The sequence below is a fragment of the Heterocephalus glaber genome, unplaced genomic scaffold, assembly GCF_053883595.1.
Source record: "Heterocephalus glaber isolate CG9 unplaced genomic scaffold, H.glaber_assembly_v1.0 deba00001577, whole genome shotgun sequence".
Lineage (NCBI taxonomy): Eukaryota > Metazoa > Chordata > Mammalia > Rodentia > Bathyergidae > Heterocephalus > Heterocephalus glaber.
Window position 1 is genome coordinate 11,542,991 of NW_028258358.1, and position 18,425 is coordinate 11,561,415.

The 18,425-nt window shown below is 38.1% G+C and overlaps 1 protein-coding gene across 31 annotated transcripts in view; it reads left to right on the forward strand.

The window, feature by feature from the left end:
- Window positions 1-4,400, forward strand: part of Lmo7 (LIM domain 7) — a 219,473-nt gene extending 215,073 nt beyond the window's left edge. For 15 of the 31 annotated variants that reach the window (XM_087192927.1, XM_004845237.4, XM_013072394.3 and 12 more), the window contains 3 exons: window positions 1,010-1,118; window positions 2,236-2,338; window positions 3,660-4,400. In XM_087192927.1, the coding sequence (XP_087049053.1) occupies window positions 1,010-1,118; window positions 2,236-2,338; window positions 3,660-3,682 (235 nt within the window). In that variant the 3' untranslated portion in view covers window positions 3,683-4,400. Of the gene's footprint in view, window positions 1-1,009; window positions 1,119-2,235; window positions 2,733-3,659 lie in introns of those variants that run through there. The other 16 variants (XM_087192907.1, XM_087192919.1, XM_021258665.2 and 13 more) reach the window with 14 other exon arrangements.
- Window positions 4,401-18,425: the final 14,025 nt, after the last annotated feature.

Consider the following 18,425-nt stretch of genomic DNA (forward strand, 5'->3'; position numbering starts at 1 on the left):
TAGATTAGATCTTGCTTTGGGGGTTTTGGTTGCCCAAACCCTTGCTTACCTGTTATCTGGTTGGCCAACCTTGTGTGCAGGCTGCATTGGCGGAATTGTGTAGGTCCTGTGGTGTGGGAAGGTGTAAGAGATTGATAGCCTCTTAACCAGCCGCTGGCCTTGTACTAGGAAGTGAAGCACAGATGTCAATGTGGGTTATGCTCTTAGACCTGCACAGCTTCGCCCAGATCTTTTGGGCTTCACCTAAGTACGTATAGCTGTGCTTCTGTTCTGCTGACATGTACTACTTTTGTCGCACACACAATGCTTGTAAGTTGAAATACACTGATACTACATTTTTTTTTTGCTGTCAAATAAGAGATATTAAAAGAAAACATTTTATATCCAAAGAATATTACATTTATCAGAACCTACAAAATGTGTATTAGAGAGTTTGAAGTCAGAGAAAAGAGGTGAGGATTTATGGTCAGTTTCTCAGGGGAGACGAAATCTGTGCAGAGAGGACAGTGCTTCCTGGGCTTCCTGGGCTCTCCAGCCAAGGGCAGCAGGGGCTAGAGAGCAGACCACAGCCTCCTTGCCCTGAGAAGGTCTTGATTGGGGAGATGACTGTTGTCACATCAGGCACTGAGCAGCCATACATTGCTCAGTGCCACTGATGGGCCATACAAATGCGGGAAGGATGTGAAGGTAAAGAGAAAGCGCCTTAGCACTGAGAGAGATGAGATGCACATCAAAAAGTAAACTAGAAGTCCCCTCCCCTAAATAAATAGTTGCTGTCTGGTGACACCATTAAGGCAGATAGGCACCAAGGGTCCAAGAGCTGCTGTGCAGGTAGTCCAGGGTTACAGTAAAGTCAGGGCATGCTTTAGGTGGCTGTGAAAAGTTTTCTCCTGTAGTCCTCAGAGCCTTTCTTGACTTATCATTATTGATGCTAATCCAGAGTGATTTTAAACACAAGCTTTGCACTGCACAGGTGAAAGCCTCCGTTCCGTTCTTGTTCTGCATCTAGGTCAATCAGTGGGAAGCGTGTGTGCTCCTACTGTAATAACATACTGGGCAAAGGAGCTGCCATGATCATCGAGTCCCTGGGTCTTTGTTATCATTTACATTGTTTTAAGGTGAGACTGCAACAAACAGCCTGCAGGCCTGCAAAGCTTTGCTTGGAGAGCGCATGGCTTCTTGGAGCCGCTGGGTGTGGTTGTGCCACTAACAAGCTAGGTGCTGTGTGTGTCAGTCTGTGCTGCATTGGATTCACACAATACTTGCTACTTGGTTCTAAAAACTTGAGCCTTGTTATAAAAAGTAAATCTGAAAACTATGCATTTCCTATCTCTAACTTGTTAGAATCCTACAAATAAAATTTACAGTGCATAAATGTTTTCTCTAAAGTGTTACCCCAGGCATACTTAAAATACAATTTACCAGTGTTACTGATGGCATAAGGACATGCAATTACTGCAGTGTCTGAAAGCCTAGCTTTGCCTAGGGAGAATATGTAAGGAAAAACCATTGTAAATATTTTCACAATTGGACAGCCTTATTAGGCCTGACAGGATTTTGTATATCCCAGTGAACTAAGGCTGTTCTAACTGCTTGGTTTTGCAGTACTTATTTCTAGAGACACATTTGTTTCGTTCTTGAACATGCATCTGGCCAGAAGCAAGGCTCCCATTTGTTGATTGCGGAGTCCCACAGACCACAGCTTGTTTAAGCATGCACTGCACTGGCTTGGGCTGTTCCTAGGTAGAGCAAAATGAGTCAAAATAATTAGTGTTTGAGCACATGGGACCAAAATCCCTAGCACTGAAGTGAGCTGCTGCCCTGTGGGAACACTCACCACGCTTTTGCCGCAGGAACGCTGGGCACGGCCCACCACAGAGTGGCGCGCCAGAAACCCAAACTCCATTCATTTTAACCAGTCCTTTCATGTGGTGACTTATCCTCTGCTTCCTTGGGGGTGCATGAAGACTAAATTTCTTCAAACCAATCAGCAAATTACTTCTGCTTTGGAGGGTATGTTTAGAATGATTATCTTGGCTCTTAAAATTGGCTTTATGGATGCTTTAAATAAGGTTTTCTCTGGCAGGCTTGATTTTAATTTACTAATCATCTCTTGGATTTTTTAATTTTTATTTTTTCTTTGTTGAAATGTAACCAAGATCTTAGCAGCTACATTCTGTGGATTCTGAACTTTCTTGAGCTTACCAATTATGGGTGTTCTTTTTTGTCCCCTAGTGTGTGTCCTGTGAGTGCGACCTTGGAGGCTCTTCCTCAGGAGCTGAAGTCCGAATCAGAAACCACCAACTGTACTGCAACAACTGCTATCTCAGATTCAAATGTAAGAGAGCAAATCAGAGAGAAAATTTCTTGTCTTTTAAAGAGACCACGAGTTCCCATGCATTTCCCTGAGCCAGCAGCCACTTCCTCCCCAGGTTCGCTGGCGTAGAATTCTAGGTTTTGGGAATCTTAGTCTGCCCCTTTCAAAAAGAGTGTATAGCAAATAGGTCACTGTCAGGGTTCTGGCCACATGAGGGTGGGCTGTACGATCGAGGAACTAGAGAGGGGCATAAATCTGAAAGTTGGAACAGTGTCTCATGTAGTCTGTGCAGGGTCTGGAGAAAGCTCTGATCATTCAAGAATATACAATCAGACTGAAACAGTTGAACAAATAATCTTCATAGATTAAAATCTACTTCTTGATTAAAGATTGTTCTCTCGTCATTGTCTTATTTCTATTATCTAATGAACTTTGATTATGTAATTTAGAATATAAAAACTTTGAAAATGATCATTTAAAGTAATAAAGACTAAGTCACTCTGTGTTTAGTGTTGATATATAATCATATATCAATACATATAATATTTTTAAAAAGGGAGCCTTAACTCTGATTATATGGTTTTTTAATATCATCCTTTGGCAAAACTTGAGTTTTTAAAAGAATTTCAAATGCTACTTTGTATTCAGTATGTGTTTGTGTGTTACGAAATGTAGGTTATCATAATTAGTGTATTGTTTATTGCTACAGCAAGAGAACCATTACTGTTGTGTGTATTTTGAACCTTGATGCTGGTAACATTTTTCTTCCTTATTGTGAAAGGGTTGTACAAGTGGTATCAGCAAAACCATTTGCTTTTGAACTCCGAGGTATTTGTATGGTCCCTCATGTGAAGAGTGCTTTGGAAGTGGCTTAAGTCCTGCCAACTCTCTTTTATCTGTCAGTGGCTCTGAACCTTCCTTCCCAGCTGTCCTAACTTTCCCTGGACACTGGACACTGAGGTTGGAGAATGTCAAGGCTGGGCATGGACTTGAGGAGTGTGTGTATGTGTGTGTGCTTTTCTCTTATTCCAAAGCCAAATATAATTGATTTTTGGAATCATTATTGTAAAATTGCCCATGCCTTTTCTCTTCTTCAGTGCAAATAAGAGAGAGTTGAGTGTAATATCTTTCTATATCAGCAGTTAGTATTTACTCCATTAAAAAAAATAATTCTACAGCCCAAAGGCTGCTGTTTGCCTAGCTTTATCCTAAGACTGAGTGACAGGTGACTCTTTCTACCTCACTGGGCCGCACTGAGTGATGACTGCTATGTATCCCAGGTGGCAATATTCACGTGTTTCTGAATCTAAGCACTTTTCTCTCTTCTCTCTTGCCTGATCAGCTGGACGGCCAACTGCCATGTGATGTAAGCCTCCATTCGAAAGCACTGTTGCAGATAGAAGAAGAGGTGGTTGCTGCTGATGTAGATCTATAAATATATGTTGTATGTCTTTTTAGCTCTGTTTTTTGAAAAAATAACTTTTGTGGGGCTTCATTAGACTATCTGGGAGCACTGTAGTCTTGGTAGAACCTGTATTTTTGTTGTTTATTTATAAGAAGGAAATTATATGTGGGAAAAGTGCAGTATTCACTTATTGAATTTAGCATCTGGAAAGCACAAGAGAAAAAAGAATTTTAAAATATTTTTGAGGTGGATAATGATCTAGTTTGACTCTTTAGTGTTTTGAAGAAGGTATTTTATTGTTTTTTTTAAGTTCTTAAACATTATTTGGAATAGTTAATATAAATATGTAATTGCATCTACTCTGTTTATTGTAATGTATACTAAGTTAATGCAGAAGCGTATGAAAATTTTCATTTAAATCCACCCTAAATTTGCTTTCTGCATCCTTTCTACCTATGTAACATGATGAAAAAATTTTTAGTTTATGTAACATTTATTTGCTTGATGATGGGAGCTCTGTTTTCTTCACTAAAACTGTTGCTAAGTAATTCTCAGTAGAAACTGCTTGTTTTTATTAATGGAAAATAACCATGGTTTATATACCAGAAGTTTTCTCCAGAATCTAATGAGCCTTTCTGTTCATCTGCATTTGTAAATAAACTTGTTGATGCATTTAAAGAGTAGTTCTCTTTTACTTGTGTGTATGTGTCTCCTTTTTTTGCCTTTTAATCATATTTTGGTACATGGTCATTTGTGATATTATGTTTTATTTAGCAGCTTTACTAAAATATCACTGACGTAGAATAAACTGCATATCTTTAAAATGTATAATCTGACAAATTTTTGTATGTGTGCATCTGTGAAACTATTTTATTTTATTTATTTATTTTTTAATTAAATTCTTTTATTGGTACATTGTAGGTATACAACACACTTACATTTCTCATTGGGAATTGTATCTTTACATAATGCATCTTGGTTCTTATTTTTTCCCCATTCCTAGCCCTCCCATCACCCACTCCACCCTTCCCTATTTACAAAGATTTTATTTCCATTTTTTTCATTTCTCATCATTTTTTCCTTTCCCTTCTTTCCTTTCCCCTGCCCCTTCCACTACCCCTACACCTTTGGACCTTTTCTTCCTATTTTACATTATCGATTATTCATGCTAATCATTGGTACATTTTAGGTATACAATATAATGACATTCATCATTGGAAATTTGCACCTTTACATAGTCTCTCTTGGTTCTTATTTTTCATCCTCGCCCAGCCCTCCCTTCAACCCCTCCATTCCTCCCTACTTACAAAGATTTTTGTTCCTATTTTTCCATTTTCTCATATTAATCCCATTCCCTTCTATCCTTTCCCCTAGCCCTCCCACTTCCTTCCCCTTTGCCTCTTTTCTTCCTATTTCACATGACCTATTATACATTTAGTCCTTATTTACACTTTCAGTTTCTCACACCAGAGAAACTATTCAGTATTTATTCATGTGTGTCCTATTTATTTCACTTAAGTGTATCGCCTCAATATGCATCCACTTAGCTATAAATATCTCTAATTTCTCATTTTTTATGGCTGAGTAGTACTCCATTTTATTAAAAAACCACATTTTCTTTATCCATTTTCCAGTTGATGGGCATTTGGGCTGTTTCCAAGTTTTAGCTATTACAGACTGTGCTGCTATGAACATGGGCATACATATATCACTGTGGTATGATTCTTTTAATTCTTTGGGGAAGATCCCCAGCAGTGGAATAGCAGGGTCAAATGGGACTTCCAGTCCTAGTTCTTTGAGGTATCTCCATACTGATTTCCACAGTGCTTGCACCAGTCTACACTCCCACCAGCAGTGGAGCAGGGTTCCTCTTTCCCCACAGCCCCACCAGCATTTGTTATTGGTTGATTTCATGATAGCAGCCATTCTTTGTGGAGTGAAGTGGAATCTCAGCTTTGTTTTCATTTGCATCTCTCGAATGACCAGTGATGTTGAACATCTTTTCATGTATTTATTTGCTGTTTCTACTTCTTTGTCTGAGAAATGTCTGTTCATTTCAGATGCCCATTTTTGGACTGGGTCTTTAAATTTGGGAGGTCTGATCTTTTTAAGTTCTTTATAGATTCAAGATAGTAGACCTTTGTCTGAGGAAGAGCAGGTGAAGATTTTTTCCCACATTGTGGGTTGTCTCTTCCATCTGTGAAACTCTTGCTACAGTCTTGATGTTTTTAATGGAAAACTTTGATGAGGAACTTTGTCTTTATTTTAATAAAGTTATGTCTTTGAATACAAAATTTTTTATGGTAAGAAAAAAATGTGATAAAAAATGTGATAATAAATGGCTGGCTCATTTGAATAAAATCTTTACATTCATTTTATTACCCCAGTGAGTTTAGAAAATTTACAGAGAAGAAAGCATTCTGTTTTAGAAATCTAGAATGGAAATACAAGAATAAAAACTTTAGCATACTTTGAACCAATATATAAACTTGCGTCAATCCTTTAAAATAATGTAAATGGCTGCATAATTATAGGAAATGAGAACTGTCAGAATAGGTTTAAAATATGTAGTTATGAAGTATTAATGTGGGAGAAAATTAAAATTTTAGTTCCAGTTTTAGTTGGAGGAAGTAGGTCACTACTGGAGGCATTTCCTTGGAAATGATGTCTTGTCCCTGGCCAGCCCCTTCCTCTCTGACTCACTCTCTGCTACCTGGCTGTCATAAGGTAAACAGCTTCCCTCTGCCATACCCTTCAGCCCAAAGTAATGAAATCTGTGGACCATGGATTGAAACTTAAGAGCTAAGAATAAAATTTTCCTCTCTTGTTTTCTCAGGCATTTTGTTACAGTGATGAAAAGCTGACTCACACATGCAGGCTATGTTCATACTGCTACATTTCAAGCTACATATAGGGTTTGGCCCTTAAATAATCATTTTTTTCCATTAAGTTTACTGGTACATTTTAGATATACAATACAGTTACATTCATCATTGGGATCTTGTACCTTTACATGATTTATTTTGGTTCTTATTTTTTTCCCCATTCCCTGCTCTCCCTTCACCCCCGCTTCCCTATTTACAAAGACTTTGTTTCCATTTTTTTCCTTTTCTCATATTTTTTCTTTTCCCTTCTTTCCTTTCCCCTTCCCCTCCCATTTAAATAATCATTTACAGTTGCACTTTGTGGTAGTTGGTAGGAATTCCCTTGGAGTTCTAGCATTGAATTGGCAAGTTTTCAATCTTCATGCTATGAATTTTCATTATTTACCTGTGCTTTGTGGGAAGCAGGGACAGGTTGAGTCGAAATTCCTGTATATATATAAAAAAAGAAATTCCTGTATGGATGGCTTATTAAGGCATAAGCTATTTCTGTGTTTTAAAATTTCATAAATATTCCTCCAACTTCTTCAGGTCCTTCATTTATGCAACAGTTGCAGATATATTCCCTGGATGTTCACTTTTTTGTTGTTGTTTCCATACCTGAGAATTACCTCTGTAAATAGTGAATTGTGCCCCTATTTAAAGTGCTAAGCCAACTGCGAACCTTTATCACTTTTCCCTCCATGGGGAGAAGTGAGAAGAATTAGAAGGGATAATTTATTCTTCCATATTTCTGTGAAAGCAAATGTTTCTGTTTTAGGAGTTGGCTTGAACACAGAAAAGTTGAGGATTTTACCCTTATGAATGTTAAGGCATGAACCTTCACTGCTAAATTCAGAAAAGAAAGTAGCATGAACATTAAATTTATTCAATTTCAAAATTTAATTTGGTATTTTGCTTAAAATGTTCCTCTGTATCATAGAGTAAAAACAAGCCCAGCCCACAAAGGTGAAACTTAATTTCAGTGAGTAGACATAAGATAATGACGTCTTGCTTATTAGAGTTGAGAGGTATGTCTAATGGGGTGTGTCAGTGTTGGGATTTTACTTGTTTTATTTAGCACTTTAACATCCTTCCTTGCAATCTGGAGGAAGAATTAAAAGGCATGGTAATGCAAGTCCCAATTCATGTAAGTAAAAATAGCACACAAAAAGCTGGTTTGTACATAAAATCCATACAGAGGGCAACATCTAGATTCTTTTTCATAAAGCATGTGGGTTCTAAAAGTAGTTATGATTACTAAAAGGTCAATGTTATATGAAAGAGGCACATACTAAAAGATCCTCATCCATGGTAAAAGAAACTTGGATTATAAGTATAGTGTGTGAGAATCCACAAACCACACACTAAGGGAGTAGAAGTGATTTTACAGAAGAGTTGATATTTGAACACATCTTTAAGGGAAGATACAATCTTAACAGATTGAGGATGTGGAAAGAACAAAATACCACTTCTGAGTTAAGTTCCATGTACCAGTGGTTTCTCCCTACTTTATATTCCCACCAAAACCTTACACAGTTTGGCCTGTTTGGTAGAGGAATGAGCAGATCACTAGCTATGCTCTGTGTGATAATGTGTTCAGAAGTAGTGATTATTTATTTTACCCAGTACTTACTAAAAGAGGAATGTTTTAGTGTTGTATAGCACAATAGAATACTACAGTTTATAATTTACTACAGACATTCCTCATCTAATGACTGAGCTCCGTTCCTGTGATGACTAGGTCATTAAATGAATTTGTCTCTAAGTGAGGAATTATATATAGTATTTACATTACAATACATATTCACAACAAAGAAATGGTCAAAGGAAACTCCAACTTAATGATTTTTGCTTTTATTTGCATGACTCTTACATGCAATATATAAGAACATAAAACTACAGTACCATACAGTAAAATCAGCAAAAATTACAGTGCTGTATAAACAAGGTGTACTGTACAGAAAAGACATTAAGGCTCTATAAACAAGAACTGTACAAAAAAAAATGGGTTGTAAATCTGAGTGGCAAGTCCTAAGTCCGAATAGCACGACTCAGTTATAAATCTGAACAATCATTAAAGAGGTAGATCGTTAAAAGAGAAACATCTGTATATATATTTTATATAGAACTAGATGAAAGGAATTCAAAGGTTCCCAACAGAAAAGAATATTTCAAGGAGATGCAAATATTACCCCCGATTGGATCATTACATACTTTATGCATATATCAAGTTATCACATACCCTATAAATAGTATAATTATCATGTGTTAATTAAAAAAATACTTTGAGAAACATGGGTCCAGAGTTCTACAAATACCAGATTAAAAATGTCATGGGGTAATGGATGATTTCCCAAAGCACTTTCATGGCTCATTCTCATTTAGGCGTCCAGTCAAATGTCATCTGCTCAGATGATTTCTCCATGACTAGCTGGTCATAAAAGCTGCTTTTTTCCTTTAGTTTTTACCTTATAATTATTACATATTGTTGTACTCCTTTACTGATTGTTTGTACCTTCTCCCAGAGCAATGAAAGCTCCATGGAGGTAAGATTGTTCATCATTTCATTGCTGTATCACCAGTGCCCAGAATAATGCCATAGTAAATGCACAATAAATAATGCATACATGAAAAGAAGGTCTGGCTCAGCATGGTGAGACTGCAAAAAGGAATAGATGGATGTGGGAGAGATCGTGAGTCACCAATACGACAGGATCCAAAGAGAAGTGAAAGTATCTCTGAAGACTGGGTAATTTACAGGCTGATTTTTGGTTGAGAGATGTGTTCTATTTTGGATAGAACATCCTATGGAATTGATGTATTAGGAATGTCTACAAGTAAGTGGAAATAAGGGAGTGAGTTTAAGTAGCAGAAGGAAGAGGTGCTATTCATTAATATGTGATTTATTTGCATGCTTAAATTGTGAATATAAAGTTTACTTCCTTACCTGACAGGACTTCAAGAAAGTTGATCCATCCAGCAGCTCAATAATGTCATCAAAAGAGCTTATCTATTTCAGGTTGTTTAGCCATCCATATTGGCCTGGTGCTAGAAGTAATTGCTACCATGCTTGCAAGAACCCTGACAGGCTTTGTGCTTCCTTGTATTATATATTGGAAAAGAGATTGGCTTCTTGTTATTCTCCACTGTGGAAGAAGACTTCTCAAAATCTTCCAGCAGAATAATCTTCTCATCAGACAAACTTGGATTATTTGCCCATTTTGAATAAAGGGTAATCCTATTCTCCTGGCAATCAGGACCCTTTCCATGAAGAGAAAATGACAATTATGTTTCTGCTGGTCATGAGGTTTTGATGGAATAAATGCTGAGGAATGAATGACAACTTCTACTCTAATTAGCTTTATGAATTCTCTTGAAACATAGTTACTGAAAATTTGCATGATGTGAGACCCTGTCTTGTTTTCATTAATGTTTCTTAATATAGAAAAAGCATGAGAGGGGAAAAGAATATTTTCTTCAATTATAACAAGGATCATGTGTGGGAGTGGTTACTGATTGGAAATTTGGATAATGATGAGGTAGAAATTGGGAACGCAGCTAATTTTTGAAGAGTTGATATAAAGTGTGAGAAGGATCTCGTATGTTTTCAGGCTTCTTATATAAAATCTTATGAAAGCAAATCATAGGCTAAATATTCTTTTTATGATTTAGTTTTAATCACAAGGTTTGGAACTGTTTAACACATTTAGGTGACCTGGTAAGTCTCTTATTCTGTTTCATTGTTCTGTGTGATGCTCTGATATAGGGTAAAGATCCTGAAAGTGTTTTATGAATAGCTAGTTTTTCCCAACACGAGTTCTGTGGAAGATGGTCATAAATTCTTGCTGTTTAGTTTGCAGAAGAAATAGGACTTACTGAAAAATTCATAGGAGAGAGTTATTAGGATCAAGAAAATAGTGTAGCATTTTTTCTTAATTATATTCAGGCTTTTAATTTACATATTTTTGTGTTCTACACGCTATTTTTTTAAGTGAAATGCTCTATTAGGTCAATAATGAATTCAGAGTTCAGACCTGCATGCGAGGCATTGAGGCCTCTGGCTCTTTCAGGCTAGACAGCACATCTTACATTGGTCAGGAGCTCATTTGCCCTTTAAGCCTGCTCTGCAGCAGCAGGGAAACATTCATTATTGGTGCCTGAGGAACTCTCAGCCACGGATGCTCTTGCAGTTTTCTCCCTCCATGGCAGACTGGCTGTCTAAGAGCCAGTGAAGCGCTGTACTGGAGACTGTCCCTGGTTCGGGTGTGCTGAGGTTTAGACAGTCCGGGATACCTTCATTCAGAATCTGTTTAGGTCCTTGTCTCAAGTACATAGCTTGCATCTGAAGAGGAGACCAGATGAAGTAAGTCAGGAGAGGAAAGCCCGGATATTGCCTCTGCCCCGTGTGTGCTGAGAGCTTTCTTGGTGCCAAGTCTGCTAGGAATACGATAGCACCCACCTGTGGTATTTTCATACTATAAAGTTCAATTATCAAAATCTGCAATCTTCATCCCCTCCCACACACAATTCAATGTAGTATCGTTTTGGAACCCAACCCCTCTGAAAGCAGAACACATCTAGTTTTGTGTATTTCTTCTGTACAAGTTGTTCAGATGTATATCCTGTCCAATTAGGATTTTCCCTCCTTCCTGTGGGTGGCATCTAAGCCCCGAGCATGTTCATGCAGTGATAGTGACATGGGCCTGTATTGGGCCCGGGGGGCCCTCTGCTCTCCCTAGTTTCAGTGCTGCACCCAGTGTCCACTTTCCCATTTGGTCCAGGCTGGAAGGTCTGGGCTGCAGCTCTTCATTGCCATCGTGCACCTCTGGGTCCCTTGGTGTATTATCTCCACCCCCAGATCCTTGATCACAAGGTTCCTTGACCATAGGAAGTAACATGTTAATAGGTTCCAAAGGTTGGGAGGAGAACATCTTGAAATACTATTCAGCATACTGTAGCATGCCGATATTTACCAGCCAAATATTCACTTTGATATTTAACAGCCAAAACCATGGGTTAATATCCCGTCCTCCTGGCTCTATTTCTTAGACAGTACGTTAGTATGATTTCAACTACAAACACTAATATTTCTCAAATTGTCATTATAAATGAGTGCTCATCTCCAAAAATTATAATAAAATGGTACTTACTCTTAGTAGACTTAATTTTCTTTGGGGCAGTGGTGGTTTCAATGACTTCTGCGGTGCCCATTTTGCCAGTATGTAACTCATTTGTTATGGTAGTGCTATCCAAAATGAATTGGAAGGTGATCTGTCATATTTGTAGGAAGAACAGACTAGCACACTTATTTATACAAATTTTTATGTTCAAAATAAAACTTTAAGCTTTCCTAGTATCTCATGGAAGGGTTGACCTACATACACTTGCCTTTGTGGCTCTGTTTGTCACCTGTGGCATAGAGGTGCCTTGTGGCCTGAAGGGGAATTTAATTCCACACAGAGAAGCATTGGAAGTGATGCCTTCTCTTGGTTATTTGTGTTCCACACAGGGTGATGTCTTGAAATTGATTAGAGGCATAACTTTACATGCAAAGTTTAATTTCATCTTACTTTGTTTTATTTTATTTTTGCAGTGTTAAGGATTAGACCCAGGGCCTCATGCATGCTGAGCAAGCTCTCCTCTAAACTTGCAGGCAAAATGTTCAACTATGTCTGAAGTACATTAAAAAAAAATCTGCTTTTTCAGTGATGTTTAAAGTCAAGATTTAATCCTATTATAATAGGCTACCATACAGTAAATATAGTGATAGATGTTTAGAAGCCTCTTCTGAGAATTCATTATATAGTGGCAAATGATAGGGAGGCAAATAACCTTACTCTTCTTGTTGAGGTTTAAATGGCTGAAATAATACACTGAAAATAATGCGCAGATTCCTTTGTCAGCAAATATTACTGGAAGAGATACAGTAAATATTGCCAAAGTCAAGAAGAAACAAGCATGAGAACAAATAATTCAGTGTGGGAGTATTGCTACGTAGTACAGGTGTCTCCATCATATCTGAGTTTATGATATTTGCTAAATTCTGTTTCAGTAATGAATACAAAAGAACAGCTTTATGAGCCATCACAAGAAAAACATTCCAGAAAACCAGATACTCAAGAATAAATCACTTCTTTATTAAAAACAGGTTATGATAAAACTGTGCAGGCTTACCTATTGAAGAGATAACTATTTTGGAGTATATTCCAAAATAAAGTTAAACAAAGGCTCATATTATCATGATCATACTATTTTTATCATGTTTATTGCAAGTTTTAGGGTCAATAAAATCAAAGCCAGAAATTCCCAAAGTGGTTAATTTTATAAAAACCAGACTTCTACTAGGGTAGAATAGCACTCTGTAATGAGTTAGTTAGAGAGTGGCCAGGAAAGTCTTTTTTTTTTTTTTTTTTTCCTGTGTAAATGTTTGATGGCTTTGTTTTTATTATTTTGTTTGGCAATAGTTGAGGATATTATATATTCTTTCCCTTGGAAAAAGTTTTGTTGATCTTTCCCTGAAGCATAGGCTATTGTTTTCCTAGTAGATAATTAGCATACACTTGCATAAACTTAATCAGCTTTTTGCAAGATGAAGATAATTTAACAATGAATAAGAAAATAATTGCTTTTTGAAGAAAACAATATTGTAAAAATTAATATTTAAAATATTCTACTGTTATGGCTTTTTGAAAAACTAAATATTTTATATGTAAAAATTCTCATTGGTAGCTAATACATTTGAAAATATTTTCAAATGATGTAATTTTAGCAGGGTTTGACCAAATTTATTAATGTGAAGGAACTCAGTGAATGAGCAGAGTGGGATGGAAATTTACTGGCTCGTTTTTAACAAAACCTCTGCTTAATGGGTAGATGGCATTGAGCAAATGAATGTCAAATGAGTGAGCCACCCTTGCCTTTAATGACAGCCACCAACCAAGAACACCTATACACTAATAGCCAAATCTTCTCATCTTTATCACCAACCAAGGTATTTAATAAAAATAGGATATAGTAGCAAAACAAAAGATAGGTTGTAGGAAACAGGGAGACAGACTTCATGGAGATAAAAAGGGGATCTAGGGATGGGGTGGAGGAGATGGGAGAGGAGGGGATAGGGAATTAAAAAGGATCAAGAAGTGATATGTATATATGCCAACACCCCATAATGAATGTATTTATTATATATCACATACTAATAAAAAGAAAAATGGACTATTCAATCATTTTCACAAAGATATTATGAAAAATTAAAAATCTGAGGCAATATGATTTGTATTATACTGACACACAGTTAAAACGGCTTATGTTTCTCTTTGTAACCTTTTATTTTTGACATATTTTCATGATGTATACAACATGTCAAAGTGCTTATATATGATTTATATATAAATATGCTGTTAGTTTTCTGTCACTGTGACAAAGTACTTGAGGATGACAAAAGAGGAAAGGTTCATTTGGTTCATGGTTTAGTCTGTAGTCACCTGGCTCCATTGCTTTTAGGTAGAAACTGGAGGGACAGAAACACCATGGTGAAAGGGCTTGGTGGAAGGAAGCTGCTCAGTTCATGGCAGCTGTTAAGCAGAGAGCTAGAGGAAGAGCCTGTCCTGCAGTGGTCCCATCGGTCCCCAGCCTATTAGATGGTGCTACCCACATTCAGAGTAGATCTCCTTGCCCCGTTTGCTGTCCAACATGCCTATTAGCCTCTGGAAACACCCCACACGCTCTCCTAGAAGTGTGGTTTATTAATTTCTATGTGTTTCTCAATCCAACTAAGAGCCATCACATAATGCCTAGTGGGGGCTATGTGCTTCTCTTTTCTAAACTGAGATGCCTTGTTTAAAAAGATGAGCCGGGGATTTAGCTCAGTGGTTCCGCCGCCTGCCTCGCAAGCACAAAGTCGCTGATTTCGATCCCCGGCACCAAAAAAAAGGATAAAAAATGTTAGTCCCAGAAACTCAGGTTACAAAAATAAACTCACAAAGGTGCTTCACACAAGGCATCTTAGGTCTTTTCATTCCCTGTTCATAGCACTCTCACCTTACCTGTTTTCACTAATATGGATACTTTTAAGACTGTGAAGGAGATTGCAATAAAAACAAATTTGCATCTGTTGAGAGTTGGAGTTGGAGTGTTAGCTGTGGCACTCTTTCTGTTGTTTTGTTATAATTCACCTGGAGCAGGAAGTTACACTCAGATACACCAATCTCCATGCGAAAAGCTGCTGGTGATCAGATAAAAATCTCCCCCATAATTATGCCCCACAAGCTGTATTTGTTTCCCAAGTCCTGGAGGGGTCTAACCAAGTTTTCTGATTATTTTTAATGTTTTCATGGCAATTAGTGCTTAGAATGAGAAGCGGGATGGGGTGAAGGCTTAGACAGCAGTCTTGGGAATTCACTGTGGGCCTTAGTCTCTTCCTCCACGTGTAACCTCCACGGCCTCACAGTCTCTCTGCCTTATTTTATGTGCAAACCTAAAGTAAACGAAGGTTGCCAATAGCCTCTCGAAGGAGCTTCCCGCGACCATGAACTCAGTGCATTCAGGTAAAGCCCTTAGGAAAAGTGGCTGGCAAATAAAAGGATGGATGTTAACTCTTAGGGGAATAGTGAAATCTGAATTTTGAAAGAAAGGATAAATTAAGCTGTTTTCTAAAAACTACTTCAGCTTTTGAGATGAAACGGAATCAGCACAAATTTGGAAAATCACCAAGAAATGGCACTTAATAAAAGTTTTTAGTAAATCAGGGATTTCCTAAATCTCTGTGTGGCTCTTTTACGTACTCTGCACACTAGGTGGCAGTGTGAGTACAGATGGAGGAAGAGTCAGCGGCTCCTCCCGCCCCCTTCCTTTCTGTTTTATAATTTAAATCAGCTTTTGCATTACCCAGTAGTCCTACAGTAGTAGTCTGGGGACACCGCGCACCGAGTCCTGATGGACACTGGCTGAAGGATTAACGGGGCATTGCGCTGCCCCCTGCTCCTCCGGGGCCTTCAGCTTTGGGGCGCGGTCTGCACCCGCGGATTTAGCGTTCGGCTCCGGAAGCCTGCGGTCGTCCCGGAGCGAGCTGCAGGCTTTGATGGAGGCCGCTGTGTCCCAGGCTTCTCAGTGTTCCCCCAGCTAATGAGCCAGCCCTCTTCGTGGGGGCCTTTGCTCCTGTCGTTTCTTTTTCAGTGGGAGAGGCGAGTATTGTCAGGAACGCGGCTTCTGACTTTGCACATTGCAAGGTTTTAAATATAAGTTTTATTTTATTTTGTTTTATTTTAAATCTTGGCCTTGTAGGAGAAAGAAGAGTAGATTGCTGGAATAATAAGAAGGGGATCAAGGGATGGAGGGAGGGTGCAGGTAAAGGGATGTAACAGAAATTAAGATGAGTTGGTGTACCAACTCCCCACGATGAATATAATCACTACTGCAAACGTGTACTGATAAAAATAAAAATTAAAAAATGCAATGACCTCAGTGGGCAAAGGCATAGGAGCCCCAGGAGGATGACTGACAGCTTCTGGTCCTCCTTTAACTTGGGCTTTCAGGGCCAATGGAGTCCAGAGAGCTCCCATTAGGCAGAGCAATCCTTCATTGCAGATGTAATAATATGTTTTTGATATTTATCATTTAATATTGTATAATATACCCTATAATATTGAGCAATATGTTTAACATCAATATAATACATATTTAATAGTATATAATATATAATTACAGTTAAAGAAGTATAAATAATATATGTCAACTATATATCCATGTATCTACACACACAGACAGTAGTTTCCCCTTATCCATGGGGGATGTGTTCCAAGACCCCCAGTGAATGTCTGAAACTGTAGTAACCAAAAGTATTGGCACTACGATACCTGATACCTTGAAGTCGATCTGATTACCAAGTGACTAAATAGGCAAATAATTTAGAGTGTGGATATGCTGAACAAAGACCACTGTTGATCATGGGTAACTGAAAATTATGGAAAACAAAACCTCAGAGTAGGAGAGATTACTGAATAGACTCACATTTTTTTGTTCATTCAGCCTGTGAGTATTCATCAAGTGCCTACTATGTGCCAGGTCTTGATCTCACAAAGCAGATGCACAGATGAAGTGACCCTTAGTTGGAGTGTCTCTTACCGTGAGAGACCCCACACATGTGTCAGGTGGCAGAGCTGTGACATGCAGTGTATCAAGCTGGTGGGGAATAAGGAGTCTGTTCTAGAGAGGACTTTGCTTGGGGAGATTGTTGATAAGGGGGACATCTGAGCACACACCTGCATGAAGTGAGAGAGAGGTGCCACGTCTAGGGGAGGAATGTACCTACCAGGTTGGGGGGCAGACCCGTGTGTGAGGAGACTAGGGGAGTGTGCAGAAACTGGCAGATGCAGACTGACAGAGCTGGAAGCTTAGGAGAATTTGTCATCTTCTTTAAGTGAAAATATAACTTAGGACAAAAGTAAAAATTTAAAAGAAGAAAAATCCCTCAAAATTTCAAATTTTGAAGCACTGACAAATTGTGAAGCATTAAACTCCAGTAAGGACATTTTTATTCATTAACATCCTGATGCATCTTTAGAAGAGTTTTTCCCTAGAGTCTTGGCTACATATTGTGATTGCTTCTTTATACATCTCTGATGGGGTAATACATTTTTAAACAGACGACCTAGTCTTTCCTTTATCATGGTTGAACAAACTTTCAACAATTTATACATTTCTTTCAGGTTCACTTTTTTTTTGTCATGCCATGCAAATTTTGAAGAATCTCGGTACTGGAAAACTCTGAAAATTCCTTCATTTATGACCAGAAAGATTTGGAAGAATTTTCAACTGACTAGCTTCTGATTCTGTTCATTTCAAGCCTTGGTCTTTTTTCCTACTGCCAGAGAGCTCTAAAGTGGGCCATCTGCATCTCCTTTGACCTGTGCCTTCACATGATGACACGATGGGGCAGGGCAGCATGAGGAGCATAGGCCTCTTCTGTAAGACATTCATGTATCAAGACAGCAAAGTACACAATTTATGACCATGTCAACACATATTACTTTCTAAGAAAGGGACCTGAACCTCAAGTTTCATTTACTCCATGGTAATTCATCTGGACAGAGCGGGAAGACATCCTGATGGACTGCCATAGTGGGCAGTCATTGAAGGAAAAGGGATCCAAGAGCATAGGATTTGTTTGGGAGACTAACATAACTCTGTAATCCAGAGTCCAAATGTTCCCAATTGGTCATAGCAGACAGATTTCCCATTTTGTATAGTTCTACTTTACCAACAGGAGCACATGACAAAAGCATGGTAGCTTAGGAATGGTGGTTTTATTGGCAGTGTGGTGGTCATGGATGAAGGAGAGTCAAGGTTAGGTAATTTCATTGGTAAATTAGTAGTCATTTTATAATGCAATATTTTAAGCATATGTAAATCCTATTTATAAAATACGATGTGTACTTCAGAAGAATCTTTACCTGGCAGTGGCCTATTTTAAGGACACTGTTGCCTGGTCTACAGATAGGACTTCCTAGTTGGAAATTTAGAGTTGTGTACTTAGACCAAAGGTTCAATCCTAAAACAGCCTGTGACCCCTTATCTACCAGTGTGACATTCTTGACAACATTGGAGCTGATTGTTTTTCTTCATACTTACGGTTATTTGCATGATCTGTTTGTATAATGAGAAGCAATCTAGCAGAGAGGTTGAGTGCAGGTTTTGGCATCAAATTGCTGCTTTTACCAGTCTTCTCACTCTCTGTGCAAGTCACTGTAATTTGTCTCTGTTTTCTCCTCTGTAAAATGAAGCTCATGATAGTCCACAGAGCATGAAATGTTTATGAGCATTAGCTGACTTTATTTTTGGT